The sequence below is a fragment of the Haemaphysalis longicornis genome, unplaced genomic scaffold (genome assembly GCF_048455015.1).
Source record: "Haemaphysalis longicornis isolate Haplotype H1 unplaced genomic scaffold, Haemaphysalis longicornis Haplotype H1 scaffold_13, whole genome shotgun sequence".
In the NCBI taxonomy this organism is placed as follows: Eukaryota; Metazoa; Arthropoda; class Arachnida; order Ixodida; family Ixodidae; genus Haemaphysalis; species Haemaphysalis longicornis.
In genome coordinates, this window is record NW_027526233.1 from 89,525,842 (window position 1) to 89,538,694 (window position 12,853).

Here is a 12,853-nt window from a genome sequence, read left to right on the forward strand (position 1 = left end):
AACTTGATTCTTACGATGTTTCTGTACATTTTAACACCTAAAATTCACGACAAACACTTTAAACTCTTGTGAAAAGGCAGGGCCATTGATTCTCTCCAGAAAAATCGAGGGTATTCAAAGGGTATTCAAAGACCATTTAAAAATTCCAGGACTTTCCAGGCCTTGAAATTGACACTTCTATATTCAAGGGTTTTCAAGGACCTGTGCGAATCTTGGGTGATGAGGTGCGCCGTAGTGGAGGGCTCCGGATTAATTTTGACCACCTGGGGATCTTTAACGTGCGCGTAAATCTCGTACACACAAAAGTTTTTGCTTTTCGCCTCCATCAGAAAAGCGGCCGCCGCAGCCGGGAGTCGAACCCGCGACCTCGTGCTCAGCAGCGGCCCTTCCATTCTAACCGTTACTCCGGGGGAATATACTGCAAAATACACTCCACCTGCCCTTGAGGTATAAAGCTGTTACTGAGCTCAGCAGCACCCGCTAGTCAATCCAGAATTGTTGTTTCATAGACCTGATGCGAAAGCTAGGCATTAAAGGGACACTGAAGTGATTTGTAAACATTGCGGGATTACTAGCGCAAATTGTAGTTCGGAGTCCGTAGGCATTGTTTCGACCACTCTGGCCGCGTTTACGCGAATTTATTTAGTAGAAAAATCAATTCGAAAATGCTGTCCTCTTCTCTTTACGCTCGCCCATTTTCTGTGGCGTTTTCGTGTGACGTCAGCAGGAGATGAGCTGGAAAATGGCTGCGCTGCTGCACGGTTCGCCGACCAGCCGACCTACCGATCGAGTCAGCCGGCCCAGCGTTTCGTCCGCCGGCCGCCGACGGGTCGTCGCTATTCGCTCGCTCAATTGAAACTAAGCCACAACACCTTTGTGAATGAAAGAATGCGCCTTTCCTTACTTTGTTAGTTTGTACACTGTGTCAAAATCAGAGTCCGGGTCGCTCCACACAAGCGCTGCAGAAGTGCACATGCGACGCTTCGCTGACTTTACGCTAGTAGGAAAATCTAAGGCCAATTGAAGGCGGGAGAAGAGTCAGCGAAGTCAACATAGGTACTAAGAAAATAAAATCACCTGAAACGTTTACCGTACAGTGCAAAACTAGGGAGCAGGAAGCACTTTTTGCGCTGGGTAAACAAGCACAGCGGTCAGCAGCACGACCGCACATCTGCGAACGCTTTTCCGTCAAAGAAATGCAATTGCTAGACGTGAGATATTGTGGAAGTTTGGGGGACACTTACTGCAGGAGTGACATACAACAAATAGTCACATAAAGTACTTAAAATGCTTAAAATAAATAAAAGTGTAGACTGGTCATACATTATAAACCTTATATATCCAAACCGGCCAGCGCCGGCTGGTGGCCTAGCGGTCTGAGGCGCTGGAATTAGTTTTGAAAGTCGCAAGTTCGAATCCCCGAGGGTACATGTATTTTTTTTTTGTAAGTTGATTTTTTCGTATGCGGCCAATGTTTTCTGAACTGAGTTCACCATTTTTGGGCCGTAACGTTCACTGCTCCACGAGTGAGATCGCAGAACGCGCGCATTCTGACAATGACGCGCTAGCGAGTTCTCGTTGGCGTGCTGTTGCCACAAGCACCGACTGCTTGCGGGCAGTGGGCCCAGGCCTGAACCAGCACACCCTTGGCCTGGTGCAAACTAGCTTTTTACGAACAGACATGAGTGAGGCAAGCTCCGAATATGCGGGAAAAGCGCATGGCATTTGAGAGTCTGCGGTGACGCGGAGGACGTTCATCCACTGCGTAGGCCTCGTCTAGTGATTTCTACGATTCCAAGCCGCCCTGGGAGGTTTATCTTAGACATTTGACAGCCGACAACATGGCAGAAGCGCGGTACGGCGATAATTGAGAAATCGAGAATGCCCATCCAACAACGCCATCAGATGTCAAGCATGTTGTTTTACAGAACCGAAACCGAAACCGAAACTTTTGATTGCTAACCTTGGGCATCGTCCAATCACGGTCCCCCCCCCTCCTGACGTCACAGCCTTTAGTTGGTGCGGCCGCCGCAAACCGCGCATAGTAGTTTTTCTTCTTTCGCGCTTTGTAAAATAATTACCGATTTGTCAACCGGATAAACGATGAATAGTGTGTTAATTTGAGCCAGTCTACACAGTGCAAGCAAAAACGGGAGCTTGACAAATTCACTTCAGTGTCCCTTTAACTGTGGCTACAAACCCATTTGTGTACGAGATGACCCAGAGTTTAAACCTTAAAGAGCCTCACCCGTGCTTTCTCGAAGCTCTCCGCAACCTTGGGGAAGAACCTGGAACATAAAAAAAAAAAAAACACACAAACAAACAGTCTGCATTCAGACAGTATGCCAGTGTTGACTGATCCCACATCACTAGTTTTCAAACACTGTCGCACAAGTCGCATGGCTTGTGGTCAGTACGATTTACTAGTTCAAAATGCATTACCTAAAGACTAAACCCAGAGTTCAAGCCAAACAAATTATCACAGGCCATCATATGTTCTTACTAAAAAAGAAAAAAAATAGTCCCACTTCAGAAGTGATTATAATTAAGTGAAAAAAAAAAAAATCAAACCTATGCACCTCTCACGATGTTGTAATGCAGACGCATCTGTTGCTACAGATGGTTTTTTTTTGCTCAGTGGGCCAGTTAATGTTTTTAAAAGCATCGGCTTCCCTTTGTTCAAGCTTGTGTAAGTCTCGGACAACTACCCAACAAATGTTCCACGTTAGAAATGTTGTCCCCCTGTTCACAATACCCGCATCACCAAAACCACCCGCTGGTGGTACATCGCACAAAGAAATCGCTTCTCATGACTGCAAACCACTTGGCACTCCCCCCAACGAAACCACTTCCCGCTCCATCCCACGTCTAGATGGCCTGCCCATTCTGCAGATGCATGCCATCTTTTCAATCTGTTCCACCTAGTATCACAGTCTCCATGCTGTCGCTGTTCACAAAACACATGCAGCCACGCCAATCCCACTTCTTTCCCCTCATAACGAGGGGTGCTATTCCAGCAGGCGTCTTTCCTCTTCCCTACAGCTACCCAGAAGAACGACGCCTACCGTCTCTCTAGTGGTGGTTACTTTTAGTGCTTCCAGGAAACCAAGTTTATGCTTCGCAAACAGGACCGCACACTCGCACTGCTTCGAAGACACATGTTTGCCACACTCAGCCACGTGTGTAGGGGGGAATTTTGGGAAGCGCCCGCAGGTTAATTCCCGATGCATTTCTTCCTGAAGCAGGAATCCACGCTCCCCGTCTGTCCGCAATAACTGGCTCACCCTACCTCTTACAATCATCTGTGCCGCACAGCCGTTTGAGTTTAAATACCTGTCTTGTTAGAGGAGTACCGACACGAAAATTTTATGTTCCACTTTTACTGCTTCTATCGATGCTTAATGGTATGGTGAACCCGAAACGGCACTCTGAAATACTTGAGCGCGCAATAATTATAAACATCGAACGGCCTGAAAATCGTTCGCTTCAAATTCCCGCGCTTTCATCCTGAAAGGCGCACATGACAGAATCCCGGCACGACCTCGCCGCTCTGTGCGGACGTCAAAGCACTGCGGAGGCCGGTTTTGTTTCGACCGCGCCGCCGCCGCCGGAGCTGAACGGCTGAGCTGCGTGAAGGTGCTAGGCCTACCATTGCGGCGGAAATTCGATCGCTGCTTTCAACAAAAGTCCTGATGGTGACTTCTACTGCGATTCCAGGCTATATTATCGCTTCCTCGCCCGTGTGCGGAACTTTGTTTTTGCTAATGTAGTGCCTTTCTGGGCCGCGGTTATGCCTGTAGCTCTGGCTATGTGCACCCGCTTGTGAATGTGTAGTGACAGCACTAGTTTTCGACGAGCGCTGTCCGCGTCACTTCTTCACGCTGATGTCCATTTGCTGAGTGCTACTCCGCGTGCTGTTCCATCAGCGCGATAAATGAGATCCACTTTAAAGTCTGTTCTTCGCGTCGCAGGCCGCTCACATTTCAGCCAGGGTATTCTGTTGAGTGAAGGAAGCGAACTGTGCAATAGTATTAACGCTGAAAATTGGTGTCAGTACTCCTTTAAGATTACCCCGAAAGATTAGCTGGCCATCCTAACACTCTGTTCAACCGTGCGAGCGCATGTTCATTTTTTTTTCCTACTCCTCCTCCTCCTGCTGCTGTGACCTTCACGCACAGAACACCTCGATTTTTCCCCCTCCTTTTTGAACACTACTTTGACGTGGCCTTTTAAAAGTGAAATTTAAAACTCAAGCACAGAAGAGAAAACAGAAAAGCCTTCCCACACTTTGCAGCTGAAAACTGCCCACGCAGCAAAGGAAAAGTACACAAAAAAGGATTTGCAAAAAAAAAAAAAAAAAAAAAAAAAAACTAAAGCTTACGAGATTCTAAAAATTTTTTTTCTTGTTCTACCGACCGTTTTACGGTATTGCCATTTGTTGTGATAGACAGTTAATTAAGGTTTTCCATCCTCCCTACAGTAATGCCACGTTGGTGAATTGCTATCTATTATTAAAAATTAAAAAATGCATTCCCCCGAGCAACTATGAAGCACTGGTGCTCCTAAACAGGGACACACTAGTTCGCATCTGATTGTAAAACTTAGACTTTCCATATTGGCCGTTCGTTCCCTCATTCAGGGGAAGAGAAAATCATAAAACGAACGCTCAAGCACTCTATCAAGGATTGCAAATTAACCGCGTACAAATCGCTCGTCCGACCATTGCTAGAGTACGCCTGAGCGGTACGGTCACCCTACACTGCACTTGACATAAATATGCTCGAGGGAACACAGAAAAAAAGCCATGCGGTTCATTTTCGGCCGGCACGACCGCAATTTTTCTCCCTTATCTCGCGCATGTTCATTGTCGTTGGAACCCCTCGCTTTTCGACGCACACTTGATGGTATCACTCTGCCATGTAATATTGCACACAGCCGCAGTTGCATTGAAGCACCAATTACTTTTTGTCGTTCAGCACGACGAGCCATGCGCCGATCTCGCCCACTCAACGTTGTTCCCTTCCAGCATTTGTAAATTGGTTTAAGCATTCCCTTTTTTCCAGCCGTTGTTGAGATTTGGAACAACCTAGATGGTTCCCTGTGCGAAAAACCAATTGAACTGTTTTTGAAAGAACTGCCTAACCGTATTTTGTAATATGTTTTAAATGCTTCGTATGTTTCAGTGGTGTAGCTTAAAGGAGCCACGAAGAGAAAATACAACTTCGTTTAATTTGAAAGTACTAGGATTCAGTGTCTCACTCAGCTCCATTACAGCCACAAAAGATGTTTTTTTAACGAAAAAAAAAAAGCAAGAAGTATTTAAAAACTTTCAAACTTTGCGCCACGGTAACGTGTTATGAGCAAGAATGATGTCATACGGGCCAACAATAAAACATAATTTTCATTGCGTTAACTGCACGCTAGCATTCAAGTGATGCAGTCAAATGGAACTATAGGCCCCATTACAGACGTCCAGTCATGTGTCGTCACGACAGGTCAGTCAGGCAGCCGCCAATCGAACAAACAAGGTTCCGTGACGTCTTAGAAAAGTTGCGGGAAAATGGCTAGGGGTTGCGACTGCTTCACACGTTTTCTTTCATATCTCCGTTATTTGTTCGAAGATTGCGATGATATTGGTATCATCGTTATCGGGACTAAGCAGTCTTTCTAATAAACCCAACTTGTGTTTTGTCTTCATGGCTCCTTTAATGTATGTTCTTTTCTTTTCCTGAGGTACCCACTCCTGCTATGTCTCGTGTATCGATACAACAGTATTTGTAAATAAATAAGTAAACAAATAAAAGGCTGCCCCTCGAGCCACGCACGTAAACGGGGGCTGGCAGCCACTCACTTCTCGAGCTCGGAGGACTCGACCGTGGCCAGCTGGGTGAGGCAGGATGAAATCTTGATGTAGCTGTCCGCAACATCTGCATCACAGCAGGAGAGGGTGTGGGGGGGGGGAAGAGAGACTTTGCTCAACCGCCAACAGCGACTTGTCCTCGCGCCAGGCAATCACCACACTTTCTTCATCCACACCTTTTACCATCCCACATTCCATACTCATGGGAAAACTGGGCCGCTCCTCCGCCTGATCTTCGCCCCATCCTTTGGCCTCGCCTCGCCCGACACATTGCCCACGTGCGGGGCCCTGACACCTGCGGAATTCCCACCTGAACGTCTTCCAGGCCCACCAGAACCACATTTTCGGCAGCCCGGACATGGGCCGCTTTAAATAAAGTTTGATCTCTCTCTCTCTCTCTCTCCCAACAAAAGGCACAAAACACGAGCTGCGCGTTCCATTAGAACCCATTCACCCAAAGGGGCGGCAAACTTGGAGAAAGATTGATTGATTGATTGATTGATTGATTGTAGGGTTTAACGTGCCGACGCAACGCAGGCGACGAGGCGCGCCGTAGTGGAGGGCTTTGGATTAATTTCGACCACCTGAGGGAGATCTTTACCGTGCGCCGAAATCTCGAGCACACGGGTGGCGTTTTTGCTTTTCGCCTCCGTCAGAGAAGTGGCCGCCGCGGCCGGGAATTGAGCCCACGACCTCGTGCTCAGCAGCGCAACGCCTTAGCCACTGAGCCACCGCGGCGGGTAAACACACGAAACAATTTTCTCAACTTTGTGCCGTGTAGGCTACAGCAAAGGCTAACAATTTTTTTTTCTTGATAATTTCTACAGTGGACTGCCACTGAACGCAAGGCAACTGGCCAGTCTTGCAAATGGTGCACAATCATCCTGTCATGTTCTATGAAATGGGGGCAATTGTTTTTTGTACCCTGCGACCAAGCACAGCAACAAACTGCCCCATCTTCGGCAGTTTTCATGCCTCTTTCCCTGCGTTACACACTTCAAATTCTCTGTCGCTGTGCGTCATCAGTAAAAAAAAAATCGTTTCTGTTCAGTGTGAGTGCTCGTACAATGGGGGCCACGGGCAGAGCATGACACAGCAGAAGCATACTTGGGGAACATTGCTAAAAGGAACACATGTGCTTTTTGTAACGAGTGCTGAAAAACTATTTTGGCTCTTTACTCATCAATATCGCCTAATTAAGGCGGCAGTACATGGGTGTTTGGGGCTGAAAAATTGCCCATCACCTTCCTCTCGATTTGCACAGTTGTCGCTCCAAAAATTCCTTACTTGGAACACCAGGTACTTACAAAAGCCATCGAGGCCCGATTTCAACAACAACAACAACAAAAAAATTCTCATAACCCCCACTTCTTCGCCCAAGGGATAGGAAATCTTCAAGAGATACATCCCAGCATGTAGTGTAGCTAGGAAGGCCATTTCTTTTGCGCTATTAAGCTGAATGTTTAAACCATCCAATTAGGGGAGCAGATTTCGCCTTTCGTGCTTTCGTAATTTTTTTAATTAGCAGTGGTGCCACTGATGAGCGACGGTGATTTGGAGCAATTTTTGTAGCACCAAATAAATAATTTTGGAGCAATTTGCAGCACCTTGGAGCAACTAAATACCAACTGCTAGATGTGTCCAAAGCATCTCTAAACACTAAAAAATTGACCAGTAATTGACGTCGAGGTCACGTAACAGCGCCAGATCGGATGGAAGGCGTTTCAAGGTGTGTTTCGCACATGTGATCACAAATGAACAGCACTGCTGAAGGATAATGATCTTGTCCTTGCTAGGGAAAGACTTTTGCAAGGAGTCGCTGAAAACGCTTCCCAGTTGGCATGCTTGAACATGCATTAAAAATATCTTTCCCAATCGGCTCTCCCAATAGCCCAAAATTAGCCAAATAGCCAATCAGAAATATTTCCCACCAACCACAAGAACAAGTAGCCCAATTTGGCTATTTATAGCCAAAAACTGGCATCCCTGGAGTCCTGCAATGGGATTTTTTTTCCCCCGTATTCCGAAACACCTGGTAGATGTCGCCACAAGTATGATTCAATTAAATCCCCCGAGTATCTCCACCTAATAGCAAAAATGTAGCAAAAACACAATTTGCAAGGTATTTAGTTCCTTTCTGTTGGAGATCAAATGCAACATGTGACATGATGATTATTGAAAACCTGTGTAGCGGGAAAAAAAAAAGTGTCTCTCACGCCTCTTTTCCAGTTTATGAATTGTTGTGGCAAGCCGTCTCGTTTTACTTCTTATTAGATGCAGGCGCTTGCTACCAGTCCTAGTGCGCATTTTCACCCTAGATTTTTTTTATTGGCGATGGAGAGACTCGCCTTTTTTCACGGCCCGCTTAATTTTCTACGGTCCACTCAGCGAGCCTGGCAAGTGAAGCCGCAGCTTGCAGCCGAGCGCGTCACGCGTGCCGCGAAACGGCCGCTGGCTCTCGGAGCGGAGAGGGCCGGCAATAAACGCCACCTAAAACTACCTATTGTTTATAGCAGGAACCATTGGAAGCTACGGCAAGCAGGAAGCTTTTAACCGCGGTACGCCAGCCCTGCAATGACTTGCCACGCAAAAACACTCGGCGGTACAGCAACAGCGCCAACCGAACTCGGTTCTCTGGCACACAAACTGACCCAGTAGACCACGACAAACACTGTAATGGGGGCTGGGGAGTTTGAGTCAACAAGCTGAATTAGTTATACATGTCTTGAGATCACTGAAGTAGTACTTGCAACAGGCCACCCGCGATTTGTGTGACAAATTTTGGCACACTTGCTCGCGAAATCGCGGTTTTTTATCAGGATGGCAGAGGATATCTCATTTTGCACAAACTGGGGCATTTGGCGCAGGAGTGGGAGCCCTGAAAATTAGCGTTATAATTAAGGGGGGGGCTTGCTATTTTCAGAGGTGTGGTGAGAGCAAAGGCAGTTGTGGTTATCATGTGGAATGCACGAACTGAAGATTGCCTATTTATTTTCTGTGTGTGCCTAACAGGAGAGAAGGGAGCGATTGCTGCGTTGGATGGCTGAATCCTCCTTTTTTTTGCAGCCCTAAAATGACGCTGCAGGTGCGCCGGTCGATCGGCGGATCTGCCCTAAAACCGCACTATAAACGGTATTGCGCTTCAGGCAACCGCATAATAAGCGGTACAATTACGCATCGAGTTATGTGGGAGGCCTACTCTTGGCCAGGAGAACCCGCGTTATATTCACCCCCTCCCACTACAAGCGGTTACGTTACAAATGGTCTACACTGTGATTTGTTGCCTTAAATTTTGCAATTTTCACCGCAACAAAAACCTTCAGAATAACGACCAATTTGCCACAGCCCCCTGAAGCCCAATTATACCGAGATTTCACTGTATTGAATCTGGTTACAGCGGGCGCCAAAAATGAGACCAGCCACCGGCTTTCCGCGCCAACGGCGTATGTGATACGCCTTGCATCCCTCCCACCGCTCAGACAACGAGTGGACTATGTGAGGAAGGCAGAGGGGGGAGGGGAGCAGTTTTCCTTTCGGACCCCCCTCCCAGCGCCATCACTTTAGCGTCCCCCCCCCCGTCCCCGCTCGCGCCACTCGTGCGTTTGCTTGTGCCACGTGCACACGGCTCTGAATTTGACTGTGCGCCTCTTCACCTGCTACTGTCTTTCAATGGAAGCGCGACGTCGGGGCCGACGTTTTGGAAACGTGCTGCGGACAGCGGTGACGGTGCTGACGCGGTTGCACAGCTTACTCAGGTAGGGTCTTCGCACGAAGGCCCAATGCACGATGCACTCCCTCAGAGACTGTTTCCACCAAGGACCACCCTGTGATCAGCTAGGTGAGCCCCTACAGATGCTTTTGAAAGAGGTGTGCACCAACTTCGCGTGCACCGAATAAAGCTGGCCGACCATGGCTTCTTTTCTGCAAATAAAAGGTTCTGAGCCCTGTTTTGTCTTTTTTCTTTGCAACCCGCTTATAACAATTATCGATTATTAACGATGAAATTTCCTTGGCACTTTTATACTGTTATCAAAGGACTAGACTGTATTTACAGGGCTTCTGCAGCCTTCGCAAGGTGATGGTTCTTTCTATGCCTCTACATTAGGGCCCCAAGGACGCCCAATTTCTTTGCTGACCCATGGTCGCAATTTTCAAGAACAGTTTGTTGCATTATTCGTATTCCATGCGCATTCGGAAATTTCAATATTCACGGACCCCTAATTGTGCGCCTTTTCATGAGCCCGCACACAAATTTAATTCAGGTAGAAAATTGCGCCCACCTCCCCGCGAGGGGAACCCTGTGTAGATGCGACGCATCGTGGGGTTCACTTGGTGTTTCCGTTGGATTGATTCTGAAATCGCGTGAAACGTGTCGGGAACGCGTATGATTATTATGTTTTATGATTATTATTATGTTTTATTGGCCAATCTTGGTCAATCTCTCTAAGTGGTATGCTTGGGGCTTCGCTGTCACAACGACCTATACTCCATCATTGTTGCTGTACGTGGGAGCTTCTTTTCTTCTATTGCAAGTGTTAATCATTGCCCCATCATGCGTTGTATCAGTAGCTTCTTGACGTAGTTTGAATGAGTGAAGGATAAAAAGCGCGTTCGTAGCATTTGATTCTGTCTTGGTTTTGTGGTGCAGTGGGAAGAGCACCGTGTACCTCGCGTTCCGTCCACAGGGTCGTGGGATCGAAACTGGGTGCCGCTACCTATCATTTTTGTTTATGGTGTAGGGGGAGGGGTGTGGACGGACAACAACGCCGTATGGAGGGACAAGGCGAGTGAATGAGATGCAGTCACATCTAAAAACCCCCACCAGTTTTCTCGGACCAAACAGAAAACGCACTTTCACACCGCTTTAGTGCACTTCACAACTACCAGGGTTTGCGCTGTTGAGTATTGGGTATTGCAGCCACAAGCTGACTACACTGCAACCCAATACCCTTGGTTTTCCTCTGCACCCGACCTCACTAATACCCCTGTCATACAGTACATCTAATGACATTTAAAGTAGATGCCATTAGCTCTAAATGTCATTAAAGGCCAACTGCACTCAAAATTTCGACCTCTTGAAAACCGTATTTTCCTATACGCCTCGAGATTCGCGATCGCTGCGCCGCCTGCCGCCGCTTCTCCGCGGCGTTTGCGGGATTAGCGCTGCGTGGCTGATAGGTGGTCATGCAGTGTTTTGGTTTTCTTTCGCTTCTCTTTGCCTTTCCGCGCTCTAAACAACTTGTTATGGTGACGTCTGTAAGCTAATTGCACGTTTAGGGCACTTAAAAAAAAAAACAGCTGCGTCTTGGTAGAGCGCTCTAACGCCAACAAGAGCTACCCGGGGAGGCGGTTCTGCGCGCATCTTGGCCGCTCTTGCGCGCGTCGGCGATGGCAGCAGCATATCACCGCTGTCACCTTCGAACACGTCAGCACAAGTGAATTCTATTTATTGTCGCCTCGTTAAGACCTGATATTGGCACTGTAAGAGGTTGGTTCGTTTTGCAGCGCAGACAACAAATGCGGCTTTGCTTCGAATATGTACGCCGTAGAAAAATATGTTTCGGGGACGTGATAACCCAATAGCTGACAAAAACTTGTGCCTTTTATGGGAATATAAGCCACGCGAAAATGTTAAGTACAGAAAAGAAAATGTTAAGTCAGATATGTGCCCACTCATGCCTTATAGTAAGAACCAAGGTATATGTTAATGAAATCACGGGAAAATGAATGGTCTGCAAGTAAGGAATAAATAGAATAGTCGAACGGGAATGAAAAAAAAAAAAAAAAACGAGTGCAGCTTCTGAAATGCTAAAGACGTTTGTTTGAGCAAGGTAGTATTCACCAGACCAACTAGATGCGAAATGCACTGATATTTCGCTAGACATGGGGGGGGGGGGGGGGGGGGGGCGATGAGTAGGAGGACGCTCAACTATCGTTGTTTACAAATGCGGAGCGAAATCAACGAATGAACGTTCTAGTAATCACACACACAAGCTGCGTGTTCACTTTTCGTTTGTTTTTCGCCTTGAAAAACGGCTTATCACTCGGCGGACTCATTTTTTGAAGAATACAGGGTAGGCATGCAGTTCACAAGCGATACGAGGTGTCGTTGGAAGAGTTGATTGATTGATTGCAGGGTTTAAGGCACCGACGCAACGGAGACGATGAGGCACGCCGTAGTGGAGGGCTCCGGATTAATTTTGACCACCTAGAGCCTTAACGCGCGCCGAAATCTCGTACACACGGGCTCGTTGGAAGAGTGTCGTATCTGATAAGGGTCTCTGATTTCGGTTTATGCTAGATCTGCAGTCTCCCTGTGTCATGACTCATATGACGGTGTTTCGAAGAAGAGTTTGGTCACGGACGCGGATTACTCTATAAGCCCATCTTCGCGCTTCTCGTGGAGGATAAATGTAACAGATGAATCTTTGCGAGCGCTCACATCGGGACAAGACGACCCAGCATTAAATTTGTCGTGTTCTGACTATGGAGTGTAATTTTGCATTATCCATCGTACTTCTTTGGTACAATGTTTGTGAAATTTATGCCCCATTGACTTGTTCATGGTACTGATCAATATCTGATATGTGATATTGGCAGGCGTAACTTGCGTGCTGTCAGGTATGAGTGCTCCGCTCGATTTTGTAAGTGCACAAAGTCGATTTACATCATAGTGTGTATGGCCGCAACATGACCATCGGAAGAAACACTGCTTACGGAGAGACACAGTCACTAAATTTCAGGGCAGCGGAATTGCAATCAGCTGCATGCAAATGCTGGCTTCGGGACGCCGGCCTGTGACACACGCGCGGCGCTCATATAGGGCCTCCTCGATTATCAGTCCCGGATCGTCCGCGGACTGCCCGAGACGCGATCCGGCGCTCGATTTTCCCATGCATTCCTATGGGGCTCCCAGTCCGAACGCAGTCCTCGGACTGCCCGCGGACCGTCCAGGACTGGTAAATCGAGGAGGCCCATAGATCTCACTAAGAT

General features: G+C 47.5%; 1 protein-coding gene across 3 annotated transcripts in view; it reads right to left on the reverse strand.

The window, feature by feature from the left end:
- Snx6 (sorting nexin 6) overlaps positions 1-12,853 on the reverse strand; it is a 56,459-nt gene that overhangs the window by 23,135 nt on the left and 20,471 nt on the right. For all 3 annotated transcript variants that reach the window (XM_077694907.1, XM_077694906.1, XM_077694908.1), the window contains exons 7-8: positions 5,852-5,927; positions 2,249-2,288 (exon numbers count right to left, since the gene is read on the reverse strand). In XM_077694907.1, the coding sequence (XP_077551033.1) occupies positions 2,249-2,288; positions 5,852-5,927 (116 nt within the window). The remainder of the gene's footprint in view (positions 1-2,248; positions 2,289-5,851; positions 5,928-12,853) is intronic.